At 44.4% G+C, this 12,599-nt stretch overlaps 1 protein-coding gene across 2 annotated transcripts in view; it reads left to right on the top strand.

The window, feature by feature from the left end:
• Window positions 1-12,599, top strand: part of slx4ip (SLX4 interacting protein) — a 31,350-nt gene that overhangs the window by 6,410 nt on the left and 12,341 nt on the right. For both annotated transcript variants that reach the window (XM_068568327.1, XM_068568328.1), the window contains 3 exons: window positions 1,080-1,169; window positions 1,481-1,607; window positions 12,345-12,422. In XM_068568327.1, coding sequence (XP_068424428.1) covers window positions 1,080-1,169; window positions 1,481-1,607; window positions 12,345-12,422 — 295 coding nt within the window. The remainder of the gene's footprint in view (window positions 1-1,079; window positions 1,170-1,480; window positions 1,608-12,344; window positions 12,423-12,599) is intronic.

Genomic DNA, 12,599 nt, shown 5'->3' with positions numbered 1-12,599 from the left:
AGCCCAACTTTAATTTTATAACAATTAATAAAATATTTTTAAACAAAAGGAGGAGGCAACTTGAGAGAGTTTGGAAGTGTAGGCTTGTGTCTAGAATTAGGACCTAAATGGTGGAGTCCTTCCCCAACACACCCAGAGGAGTCTTCCTCTCGCGTCATCCTGAGAACCAGCCATATAGGAGCATCCCTCAAGTCTGGACTGTAGAGTCATTCTTTCTGTAATGCTTCCCACTCAGGGGACGGGTTTGTACACACTCTTTTTCAGTTGTACGCGGTTAGACTGAAATCTGGTTTTGTCTTCCCCTGACTGTGTTTTTGCTACCCCACTCAGTTCATTGCTTTTCTGCGGCATTATCGCTGTGGGTTTGAGGGCAGTACTTGTTGCTCCTCTGTGTCATGTTGTGGGTGGTCTCAGCCCATCCATTACTTCCTTGTCCAGGGAGAGGCGAAGTTCACACGAGACCCACATCCATTTGCTCTCTGCAGCGGGCAGCTTTTGCACTCATGTGTAAATTATAATCAGGCCAGCATGAGAAAGATGTAACGGCAACTTAACCGGCCGCGGCATTTCTGGCCTGCCGGTCCCTTGTAGCTGATTGTCATTGACACAGTGACGTTGTGCTTCAGGAATCCACTCTGCAGCCCTCTACTCGCCTTTCGAAAGCCCTCAAAAAGTTGTAGTGCAGAAGTGCAGGAGCATTGCAGAGTGCTTTAGGGCAGATCTGAGGAGTTCCTCCACCACTCTGATACAAAGTGGGTAATCCTAATTTTGGTGCAGCCTGTTGTGACCTGAGTCGAAAGCTTCTAGAAAAAATAAACCTATACTTTTTACACTGAGAGTAGGAAATATGAGGAGACAGACAGGTCCATACGTTTTTGTAAAGTGGTTGGTAAAGAGATGGCTAGACGGGGAAACAGGAGGGAGGGGACCGCTGTGAGAGGCTTGGGGTGATGTTTGAGGACACGGGGGGTCATTGAGGTTTGTCTCGCTGTCAATCACCCACACTCTGATTTCCTTTGTTGTCTGTGAGCTCAATGCCCCTCAGCAATCTTTGGCTGTCCTTCCTCTTTGTGTTACAGTGTGGGAACTTTGCAGTGCTGGTGGATCTCCACATTCTGCCCCTGGGCGGCCAAGAGGACGCCGGCTGGTTTACTGCGTACCACATTCAGGTACAGACACAGGAAGAAGGGCGTGCGTGTGAATACGTGTGTGCGTGAGTATATGGCTTTTGTTCAGCTGGAGGCCTTATCAAAGTCAGCGGCAGCGTGGAATTCAAAATGACTTTGAGCCTTCGGTCTGTTCTACTAGGGGGTTTTCATTGTTGCAAAACGGTTCTAATCTCTACAACCAGCTGCTTGTGGAGTTGCCTTACTGACCTTTCACTCGAGATCTGTTGTCTGCTTGTGCTCATCATCAATCTTCACTGTGAAACTGGCGTTGTCTCATTTGCTGTGCTGAAATATCGGCCCACTGTCTTTAGGAAGTTACAGCCCTTGTTCGAGACACTGTGGAGCAGAGGGTTAAGCAGTACACAGAGTCCCTCCACAATGGAAGACAGCCCAAACAGAAGAAGGAGTTGACACCTGCTTCAGCCTTTTATGTCAAAGGTAACACACCATCTTGTGGCCCTCATTACACTGCCAAAGAGCCAAAACGTTTCTAATAGTATTCATTATGCTCCAGTTCATTGCTTTACGACCCATTGCTGTATGTGACATAGTTTCTTTATGTGTTGACTTTGATCATTAGTTTAATTGTTCTGGGTATAAGCTATATTTATTCTGTTTTGTACTCAGTACATTCCTTTGGAATGTAGTCATCTTTGTCTTCCCTTTCTATGCCATAGATACAGTACGTCTATGATCCACTCTTAAAAAAGACAAGTTGTTTACTTTGGCTACGAACTCAAAACTGGTATTAATTTACTTGCAGAATCGCCTGTATGCCTGTGTGCACGAAAGTGCGTTACTGAGCGAATGAGAATGGGCTTACTAAACGGTCTCAAAAGAGTTTCATAACTACCGTTTTGAGGAGTGTGGAAGGAAAGACAACAGAACTAGTTGGGACACGGTGGCTCTCTGCACCCAGGGTGTGACCCGGAGGCAAGTGCTGGTAGCAGTTTTTATATTGTGTTGCATTGTTTAACTTGGCACAACATATGAGTCAATTTAAATGGTTTATGCCTGTGTGTATCTGTACTTGTAAGTTAACTGGATGATAGCAAAAAACAGTTTGTTGCACATTCAATAAATCATACAGAGAGACAAATCCATAAATAAGGCTCCAGTATGAATAGGCCAATTCAATTCATCCCTATGTATCCACTGCAAGTGCATTTCCCCAGCCACCCACACACATGCCTTTGAAGCACTGCAAGTCTGGCTTCACAGGAGCCCCCAGCTGCGTGCTGTAAGGCAGTAAGGTTTGTCACAGGTAGCAGTTAAGGGCAGTTAAACTGGGCTCACTCAGCAGGGCAGGCCTGACTGTGAGAGTGGAATTACAGGGCACTTGGTTCCATAAAGTTTCTCCTGTGGCTGTAGCTCTGCCTCTCACGCGACTCCCCTCCTCTTTACTCCTCTCATCTGCTAAAACTGCATTCACGTGTGTATTTGTATTCACTTACAGAGACACTTGTGTTCACGTTAGTAACACCGTTGTCATTTTCTTGACGGAGCGTACAGTCATCGTAAAACCGACAAACTGGTTGCATGCATGTGTGCGCGCATGCACACGTCAGAACCAGTGGGAATCAAAAGTTGCCACAGTGAGTCGGAGAGATATATTCTCCCCCTGGGCTAGGTGTGAACAGGCTGGCAGTGTACAGTTACTGAAAAGCCTGTCTCGTATTCCCCATGACAGACTGAAGAGAGACAGACATCTCTAATGATGGAGATCACAGACTGAGGCTCCACACACACACTCACACCCACACATTCACTCCACTGTGTGAACAAGGGGACTATCAGTATTTCAGCAGGAAAATATGCATGTAAAAATTATTAAGCTCCTTGCAGCTTTGCCAAAAAAAAGGGAAGTATCCAGTGGAACATGACTCCATGCTGTACTAGAGAATTTTCCCCACGCTGAACATGAAAAGGTACGGTGCCTCAAACAGGCCCACACAGTTCATGTGCTCTAGTCCTATTAAAAGGTCTTAAGTGAGTGTAATCACATTCTTGGTCTTTTCATTGTCCCATGTGAGGGAGGCGGCAGAGCAGTAAAGGTGGAGACTGTGACTGTGAGAAGTAAGCAGTCAGGCAGGAGCCATAAAAAGGGAAGGACAGACTATAGGCTTATGGAGCAAACCTCAGGGTAGGTATTAAGTATTGGGGTCGTCTATTCAGCAAGCAGGTCAGACGCTAACATGCTAATCCTCACAGGACTTTCAGACTGTCCAAAGCAGGAAGTGGAAGCTGGTTTTCGGCGTGTATCTGTTTCAGTGCAGGACCTATTTGCATCCGCGTGCGTCTGTGCAGCGTTATGTTATCTGGGAGCAGAATTAAGGTGGATATCCTGGACTGAGACTTGTGTATGTACTGAGGCACGCGCTCATTCATGTTGTTGCTACATATAGTGAAAGGTGTCAGGCGGAGTGGCACTGATGTCTGGGCCAAGAATAGGCGGATGGAGTGTGGTGCTATGTGCGGGATGGTATTAGAGGGGGAGTTGTGGGTCTTCTATGAGGCGTTGTTTGAGCTGGTGCCAGTGTGAAATCACAGAGGCTTCCGCCAACAGACAGCAGTAAGAACAGCGTAACCGCCTCAGCTGTTGGCACTTCCAATGAGCCATCAACAGCTTTTAGCATTCCAAGGCCCTTCAGTGCAAATGTTGGAATCTGAGTTATCCCTATGCGTTATTGTATCTATGTGTGCATGCTGTGTTGGGTGCACATGTGTGTGTATAGCACCCAGTGGACATGTCACAGAGAGGCTTACGCCACGTCTTCTGCCAACACAAAGCCAAGCCTTTTCTTTGCATCTCTGCTTCAGTGGCCAATTTCCAATTGTCAACCCCCGGTCTCCCCTTCTTTTATTTTTTTTTTTTACCCAGGCTACATGAGACTTCATGATTAGCTCATAGTGATGTGATTTATTTATGTTTTTAGAGAGATGAACGTAGGGAACTTTTCCCACCAAACATCTTGGCTCTGGACAAGCAGAATGAACATGCTAGACTTTAGAAGCCGAGGAAAGTGGAGCATGGGAGAGGCCTGCATTCTTCATGGGAGACACCCACTTTTTCTCAGAGTAATTACAGATTGAAAATGAGTAGATCAATTCTTCTCTATGCCTTGAGGAATTCATTTTTTTGTTCTCTGATAGTACATTTGAGTAGAGATGCTGGTGGTCATGCTCGAAGACAGCAAGAGTGTGACAATTATCCTGGTGAAGATGCCATTGCTCTGCAGGAAATAGCCTCACGTCAGACACAATCCTCTTGTATCTATACAATAAATAATATAACAATATAAAATCTACTTTTGGCATTCAATAAGATACTTAAATTGAGGCCTATCTGCTATCTTATTATTTGCTCTTGGTCTAGTAGAGTTTCACCTCAAGGGGATATTGATTTTGTACTCCATAATGGTGTATATGTTTGTGTGTATGTGCAGCGTGTAAACCGAGAAGGCCCATTTTACACGGGTTTAGTTAACATACCATTTCAAACTGCCAAAGCACATTACCAGATGTCTTACATCTATGATTTGAATTGATACAGCCAAGATTTATCTCTCCATGTGAGGTAGAGCTCGGGTGTAGCTTAGCCTGATGTTTGAGCGGCCTCCTACCAGTCAGAGGAGTTAGAGGAGCCCTGGCAAAGTGGTACCTAGAGAGCATTTTAGCCCATGGCAGAGCTGGTTCCTTCTTCCTCTCTCTGCACAGGTGCCAGGGCTTAGGGGGAGGGAACACCTGCCAGCCTGTTTCCCCATGGCCACGGCAGGCTGGAGAGGCATTTTCCCAGGCTCCCCAGATGAATGGTCACTAATAGCCGTGGGAGAGGGCTTTGCGAGTGCTGCACAGTGTACCACTGACTCCTCTTGGCAGCCCTATGAAGGGGGCTTAAGGCGGCCTGGCCGCGACCATTGCGGGAAAAGCACAAGTGTTGCTGGATAGCTTTACTGTTGGAGAATGTGTTTACGAATGACCATCTTCTTCTCAGTGAAGAATGCGCATGATGTGTAGCGACTACAGGGGAGATGGTTCATTTTTTAACTGCCCTGTCAGGGCATGTAGCTATAGCTTCCTAGTGCTTCTCTTGCTCCTTAAAGGCCTACAGCCCAAGATCATTTTAAAAGTTTGGAAAAGCCATTCAGACTTTCTCTGTACAAAATGCAAAAAGTTAGCTGTCCATTTTTGGGAGCATTGGTACATGACGACCTTTCAGCCTCAAACTGGGACCATTTTGAAGACACAGAAGTACTGTGGCGACAACCTGTATAAACCCACGTTGCTTCTTCTCAGTGCTACCACACAGCTATTACTATTTATGTAAGTGGCTGTTATGTGGGGACTGGTCTGTAAATAGAGAGGCATGCATGTGGCAGAGTTACCTGCCCTGCTCTGTGTTACTGGGTGTGAGGCAGGCTGGGATTAGGGCGAGGGGGGAAACGGAGACCTGTGACAGGAACAAAGGAATTCCAAGGCCCAAGCTGGAAATGGATCCTGATCAGAGTAGCCACTCCAGCCAGTCCTGCCCCTCTCCCCTCTTGCCCCCCCACCCCTCCCCCCTCCGGCCCCTGCTGGGCAACCCCCTTTCCCCTGGTGCTTTGTGGTGTTGCTGTGGTTCTTTAAATCCTTTCTGTAAGCCCCTCGGCCTTACTCAGCAGCAACACATAGGACAGTCTGACTCCAACGTTAGCCCTCCCCCTTCCTATTATTGCACACTAGACACGCACGCATGCACGCACCCACACACACAAACACACACACTTTCTTTCTTTATCTTTTATCCTATGGGGTCCTCTTCTCCTCTGCCTATCTGCTCTGCTCTTCTCATGTCGTCTCTTTTATCTTTTCACTTTCTCTCCTTCTCCTCCTCCGCAGGGTCAGCTGCGGCCTTTTCAGACACAACCGCAATCCCCGCCATAGCTGTCACACCACAGTCTTTTCCCATATAATTAGGGCCTGAGCACGGATCGCATTTATGTGACTGTTCCCATTCACCACAATCTGGTCTGGGAGATGGCACCCACTCTCTTGAACTCATGCAAAGCATCCAGCATGTCCAGAATGCCTTGTTTTAGTAATCACTGAAAGGTCTCAGAGGATGTCGTTGTTTCTCCCTGCTCTTTGCTTCACTGTGAAACAACTGGGCCTGTGTCATGTGATCTTATGAGCTCTGTGGTTGTTCCTTTGGACAGATGTCATTGTTGTGCTGTGTGCCAAATATCCCTTTTGTGGTCAGGAAAGGTCAGTCTAAGATGGCCTCAACAAAAGCAACACAGCCATTAATGCTTTCCAGGCCTTGGTTGGCATGCGGCCATTGCTTGATAGAGATGTGAAGCTCCACCGGGTCTTCCGATTAGAAAACGATTCACCTGTCAAGGATTCAAATGCACAACCATTCTCAATGCATCTTATTGTATTGCATCCTCAATTTTTGTATATTACGGCACATGGCCAATTTTTCCATCAATGAATACAGTCTATAAATAAATGTATGTATTTCTACAGTGCACTACAAGTGTGCTGTAATCTATGAAATCTATATAAAATAAAAAATAAGGAGACTAGCAGACATTTTCTTACTCATAGCTCCTACCAATGCCACGGCCGAATTTCATTCGGCATGCACGTTTTCTTCAGTCCAACATTATTGACAACAGAGAAACAAGCCATCTCTCAGCTCTCAACTCCGCACACACATTTCTCGGTGAAACACAGAGGTCATCTGGGAGAAGGAGAGTGGAGAGAGACAAGCATGACAGTTAAAGGACAGCAAAAAACAAAAACGCAGTGAATGTTCACACTGAGCTGAAATTAATCCAAACTCCATGGCATCTTATGATCGAGGACTGTCCACTCCCCCAGTGCTTCATATCCTTTTCATGAAATAAATAAGATCCAATTCAGACGGACACTTCGGTCAATCCAATGCAGACTGTTCTTTTTTTGCATGGCTTTACCCGCCGGGTGTCATTAGTCACTGGAAGCAAATCCTAGCTTGACTTGCCATGTGTGCCATGGTTCACCAATTTGGATTTATAAACACAGGCTAGCAAAAGTGCAGCAGGCACAGCAGGCAGAGACAGCCTGCTTCCAATGAGACCTTGATCTGAGGTTTAAAAAGGCCAGCGCGCTGCATAACTTAAGTCCACTAACGGCTCTGCACAACATTAATCGAAAGGGACTTAATGCAAAATAAGCAGTTTGCATCCTCCTTCTGAATGCTCTGAAATATAAACAGTGGCAGCACTTTGAGAGATTTGTGGTCTCTTGGGCTAATTACAATATAATGATGATTCAGTATGATCTTTTTATTGTGACGGCATTTCTCTCATCAGATTATGTTTCGAAGAAGCAGATTCTTTTTCTCTCGATAATTGCGCTGTGCTCCAAAACGCTCCCCACCACTTTAGTCACATGCTGCATTTATGGGCTGGCCTGAGCTACCATGCTGCGGCGTATTTTGTAACTGCGATGAAGGGGTCACCCAAATGTTAAATTGAACACTCATGTGCAAATATTGTTTCAGGTGGACGTTGTGCAGGATGATAAGGCACAGTGCTCGGCTAGTAGTTACACAGAGAGTGATGTCCTTCCAGGAAAGCCCCCACTTACATATGGGTAACTTCCTCAAGCTCTCTCATCCTTCACCACTCCACCCGTCTCTCTTGCTCTAAGCCCCAACTCTCCACCCAGACTTGAGGACAGAGGGAGGGGGTCTACATCAAAGCAGAGATGTCAAAAGAGCAGAATTCTCAGGCACTGATGTCTGACTGTCCTGCTGATTCAACTCCTGTTCATGAAGGGGTTGCGTGGGAATTGCAGTTCTCCTGACACACAGTCACTAGATTTACATGCATTCTAGAGCCGTGGTTAATGAGAGAAATCAGGTTACTGCCAGAAATCAGAGATTGCCTTTACATGCACTGCAATAACCAGGTTACAGTAAAACCTGCATAATCAGATTTCCCTCCTTCTTTTGGCCACGTTTTTAAAACGGTGCTGGCATTGGTTTTCTGTATTAAATGACATATAATACTGCAGCCTGTTGAGATTTGCATATTCTGGTAAAAAAAGATCTGAACTAAGAGGCACTCATCTTTCCTCAAAATAATCCTCAACTAGCTTATTCAAGGCTTTTCATTGAAATATTTTGAATACAAAAATGCATTGCTCCAAGTCAGTTATATTTCCTCCCATCTATTAGTTTCAGCCAATAAAAGTCTCTCTGGGTTTCTTTAAAATGATACTCTGATGATGGAAACCTTTTTTATTTTTTACATTATGTTAAAGAAATCAGGTTACTGAAGAAAGCTCAGAATAACTAGGTAACGTAAGTGCATGTAAATGCACCAAGAGAGGAAGTATTCCTGTTAGAAAGGACCCTCTGTGGCAAAGCTAATACAGGGTCAGGACCTGCTAGGAACTCTGGAAAGTTCTCAATATCAGAGCAGAAGTTATGATGGATTCCTGCAGCAGTCACAACGGCATGGGCTGCCAGGAATGCGGATGGCGAGAAGAAGTAGGCTATGTTTTCTATGGCTGTTTTAATGATCTCCTCAGGATATAACTGAAGTTAATGAAGTCTGTTCCATGGGGCCTTACCTTTGACCCCGGTCTGAATGCTTCTCACCCCTGCCTGTTCCATGTTACAGTCCTAGTCACTCTGGATGCCTTTCGGTTTGTTGACTTTTCTTTCCTCTCATTGTTTTCCCAGGAAGCAGTGAAAGCTGCAGGGGTGTGTGTGTGTGCGTGTGCGTGCGTGTGCGTGTGTGCGTGTGTGTGTGTGTGTGTGTTAGTCTCAAAGTACAGTATTTTATCCTTGGCACCAGCCTTATGGAGTCTGTGTCCTTTTTCTGCAGTTGTCCTGCGGTACATAACAAGATGGTATAAGTAACTCCATACAAGCGGTTACGATATTATCAACCACATTTCTGAAAACATGGCGTGCTGGCTTGTTTATGGTTTGACCTGCCATGATATTGTTGTGATTCAGGTTTCAAAACAATTAAGCAAGACCATCTTCTTCTGCAGGAAGTACAACTGAAACCCTTTGAGGGCTCCACTGCAGATTTGGTTATTGCACCACTGCAGGCCACAGTTGCCGCAGAAAGGGGCCACTCGTTCCCCGAGGACTCTCTAGCAAACTGTTTGTGAGAGAGAAACATGAATGTAAGCTTAGCACGAGAGAACCCGGGCAGAGGGCCAAGAGCAACTCTGCGCTGTGCAGGACGTTATAAAGTTGGAGCAACAGCTGATGTCTCGGGCCGTAGCGTTGCACTGGTTCCCAACTATGTGTCCAGACGTCCCTGTCAAACTTGTCCTGGGAATTGGCAAGCTCAGCCCACCAGGGAAAGCAATGAGAATAGTTGTAGCGCTAGACATGAGGCCCAAGAGTCTGACGGACAAAATCAAAGCAACTGCAACGAAAGACGCTTTTCTCCTGGACCCGGAATGGGCAGAGAAACTAAAACAGAGATCCAGAGCTGCTTTCCTCCATGTTTAGAGTAAATAACCAGCATGGCCAATGACCACTGCTTTGCTGTTTGAAGAATAATAGTAATAATAATATTTTTTTTTCCCAGTAAAGGAATGCTCCTATTATTTACTGCAAACAACCCCAACATAGCATGCAGTGTGTTAATGCATGTACCTGTTGGGATTAATTAAGCACTATTTAAAGGTTGGTGTCTCATTAAGTATTATGTACATCAAGTATCAAAAAGGGACAGACGACTTTAGAGGCCCCGAGCTCTAAAGCCAATTCAGTGAGGGAGGATCTCCAAAAGCGTTAGTTTTTCTCATGAAAAGACATCTACACTGTACAGTGTACAGCCCATACAAAGTACCAAAATGTAAGTACTTGTACTGGGTCCTGAATCAAGTGGTAACCCCATTTCATTAAATTGCATGCCGGACAAAAAAGACAATTACTACACGATGGTTTCAACATGGTTGTTAACACCCCCGATTTTAGCTGAAAGTTACTCACTGCTTTTTTTTTTGTGCAATAATATTTCAATGTGATGTGGTACAGAGCTATTACAGCAAAATAAATGTCACTGCCATTACACACTGTGCAGTCGAGTTAAACTAAGCTACCTGATTCCTTGGTTGACAAAACAGAGGATGTAACATGATTCCTATAAATCCCTATTTATCATTCACCTAAAGCTGTCCCATGGCTCCTCCGCATGACCCGATTGCTGCAGGGCAGAGATTTCCAATGTGAAGCTCCTGGTGCTCTGTCTTCAGAGCTCTCGGTAAATATCAGTCCCTAACTCGATGGCTAGAATAAAAGATGACCGATCTGTTTTTGTTCCGTCTCCAGGAGACTTTAATTCTTGTACACAAATCTTGATTACGTCGTCTAAAGTGATTTTCGCTGGAGGCTAAATTTCTATTTTACAGCTTTTGAGGATGAAACACATTCCCATAGATGCTAAACTGACAAGTATATCCTGTCACCTAGGTACCACTTTTACCATATTATTCTCAGAAACATATTGATTGCGTCGACTTAGTATCATAGGAATGAACAGGTATCACTTTGAGTTCTCACGTTAGTTTCATTTTAATTGGACTTAACTTTTAATGAATTCTTTGAGTTTTTTTATTCCTTTTTTTTTTTTTTTTGTCCGACGGATCGAGCTTGGTTTGTTTGAAGTAAATTTGATTGACTTTAGTAATCACTATGTCTTCCATTCATTTATATGTTTTTATAATTTTGTAAGTGTGAATTGTGTTTGCTAAAGTATATTGACCCCAGTTTCTAATTCAGCCACAAGCACAAAGAGAAAGAAAGCCATGGCGGTGGCATTAATCACTGGCCAATGGACTTAAATATATACCTGTGGCAGTTTTGCGACACCCTGTCTCTGTAATTGCATGTCATCATCCAAAGAATCGCAGAACGGCTGCTTTTTGAAGTAAGATGATTAAATGCTAAGAGCGAGTGCCTTCACAAAGGCGCCTCTTACACGTGTGTGTGTGTGTGTGTGTGTGAGTGTGTGTGTGTGAGTGTTTGTGTGGGCCAGTGCTGTTAACATGCTGTCTGCTCCGTGTGTTGTCAACAAACACATTGTGATGGCATATCGGTCCTGATTGTAGAGCAACACTTAGAGGAGGCTTGTTCAAATTTCTCCTACGTTTTTTTCCATGATAGACTGTCAAAGTTGTGGCTGAGGAGGGAAAACCTCCCCACCTCCAAAATGTCAGCTTTTCAGAGACAAAGGCAGCCCTCGTTTTTAAAAAGCTTGATGACGGTGCATATTTGACATTATCCAGGGAGTGCTGAGTGCAAGAGGTCAGGATTTTCTCCAACTATGGAAAACATATAATCCTTTAATTGACGTTAAAATACAAAAAAATTCCTGTTGTCAGCAGTTAATTATGTTTTCACACGCCAACAGCTATATGAGAAGGCCAAATAAGAATAGAGAAAAAATAGAGTTTGTGGTCAAGTCATGCAGAGTATAGTTTTACATTCACTTTAACAAGAAGTGGAAAAGGGTACCAAGACGGTACCAAAGGGGTGAGCAGGTTCTCTCAGCTTCCCAGAACTGTTTACAAAGAACAACTGGATGGCGTGTTGGCCAGACCCTTGCTTTTAGTCAACAAATTCCTGCCAGATTAGGCAACAGGCTTCTGTTTCTGCCCGGGACATCTTACATACCATGATAAACATTCCATGACAAATAGAGCAGAGGTGGTTTCTCTGCTTTCTCTAAACTGTGAGGTCAGTTTCACGGATGAGTTGACTGGTTTTGTAGTCGTCTAAGTTTAAGATTAAGGTTAGCGGGAAATTGATGGAGTGTATTTAAAGCATGAAGTGCCATGTTGAGCTAACAGTACAACAATGACTAGGAATGAGCAGTATATTTAAGAAGTAGAGCGGCTGTCTGCAAATTTAATCTCTAGTCCTGTATTCACTTTAAGTTCAGCATGGCCACGTGTGCTTCTACAGTATGTGATGGGAGTAGTACCCTTCACCGCATGAAGGGCCTGGTATCGGACACAACATATTTATTAACCACTTTCTCTACTTTCTTTGCTTTATCTTTAAGTCTTGGAAATGGTGTCATATGTCAAATATGTTGTCCATCTGCTCTTTTTGTTTTTTAACCGTCAATTGTATTTCTGTTTTGTTTGTTTATTTGTTTGTTTATTTTATAGGGAAACACTTCAACCTGGTGGCCAATTTTCTGAAGCGACACTTCAACCTCCGATGTGTTGACAAGCAGCTCCATGGGGGTACGTACCCATGTTTTCAAAGGATACATTTCCAGTTAAAGGAATCAGAAATAGATTGCTCAATGGCTCGTACTCAGCCAGATTTCCCACAGAAGGAGCAAGTCATCTGTGCTCTGTATGTTGATTTTTCCCCCCTCACTTGTTTTTATGTCCTGTCCCTACCTGCTCAGGGTGTTG

The sequence above is a fragment of the Clinocottus analis genome, unplaced genomic scaffold (assembly GCF_023055335.1).
Source record: "Clinocottus analis isolate CAN_PGR_092001 unplaced genomic scaffold, fCliAna1.0.p SCAF_8, whole genome shotgun sequence".
Taxonomy (NCBI): Eukaryota; Metazoa; Chordata; class Actinopteri; order Perciformes; family Cottidae; genus Clinocottus; species Clinocottus analis.
The sequence above is the reverse complement of the archived record's forward strand: the minus strand, read 5'-3'. Positions and strand labels throughout refer to the sequence as shown.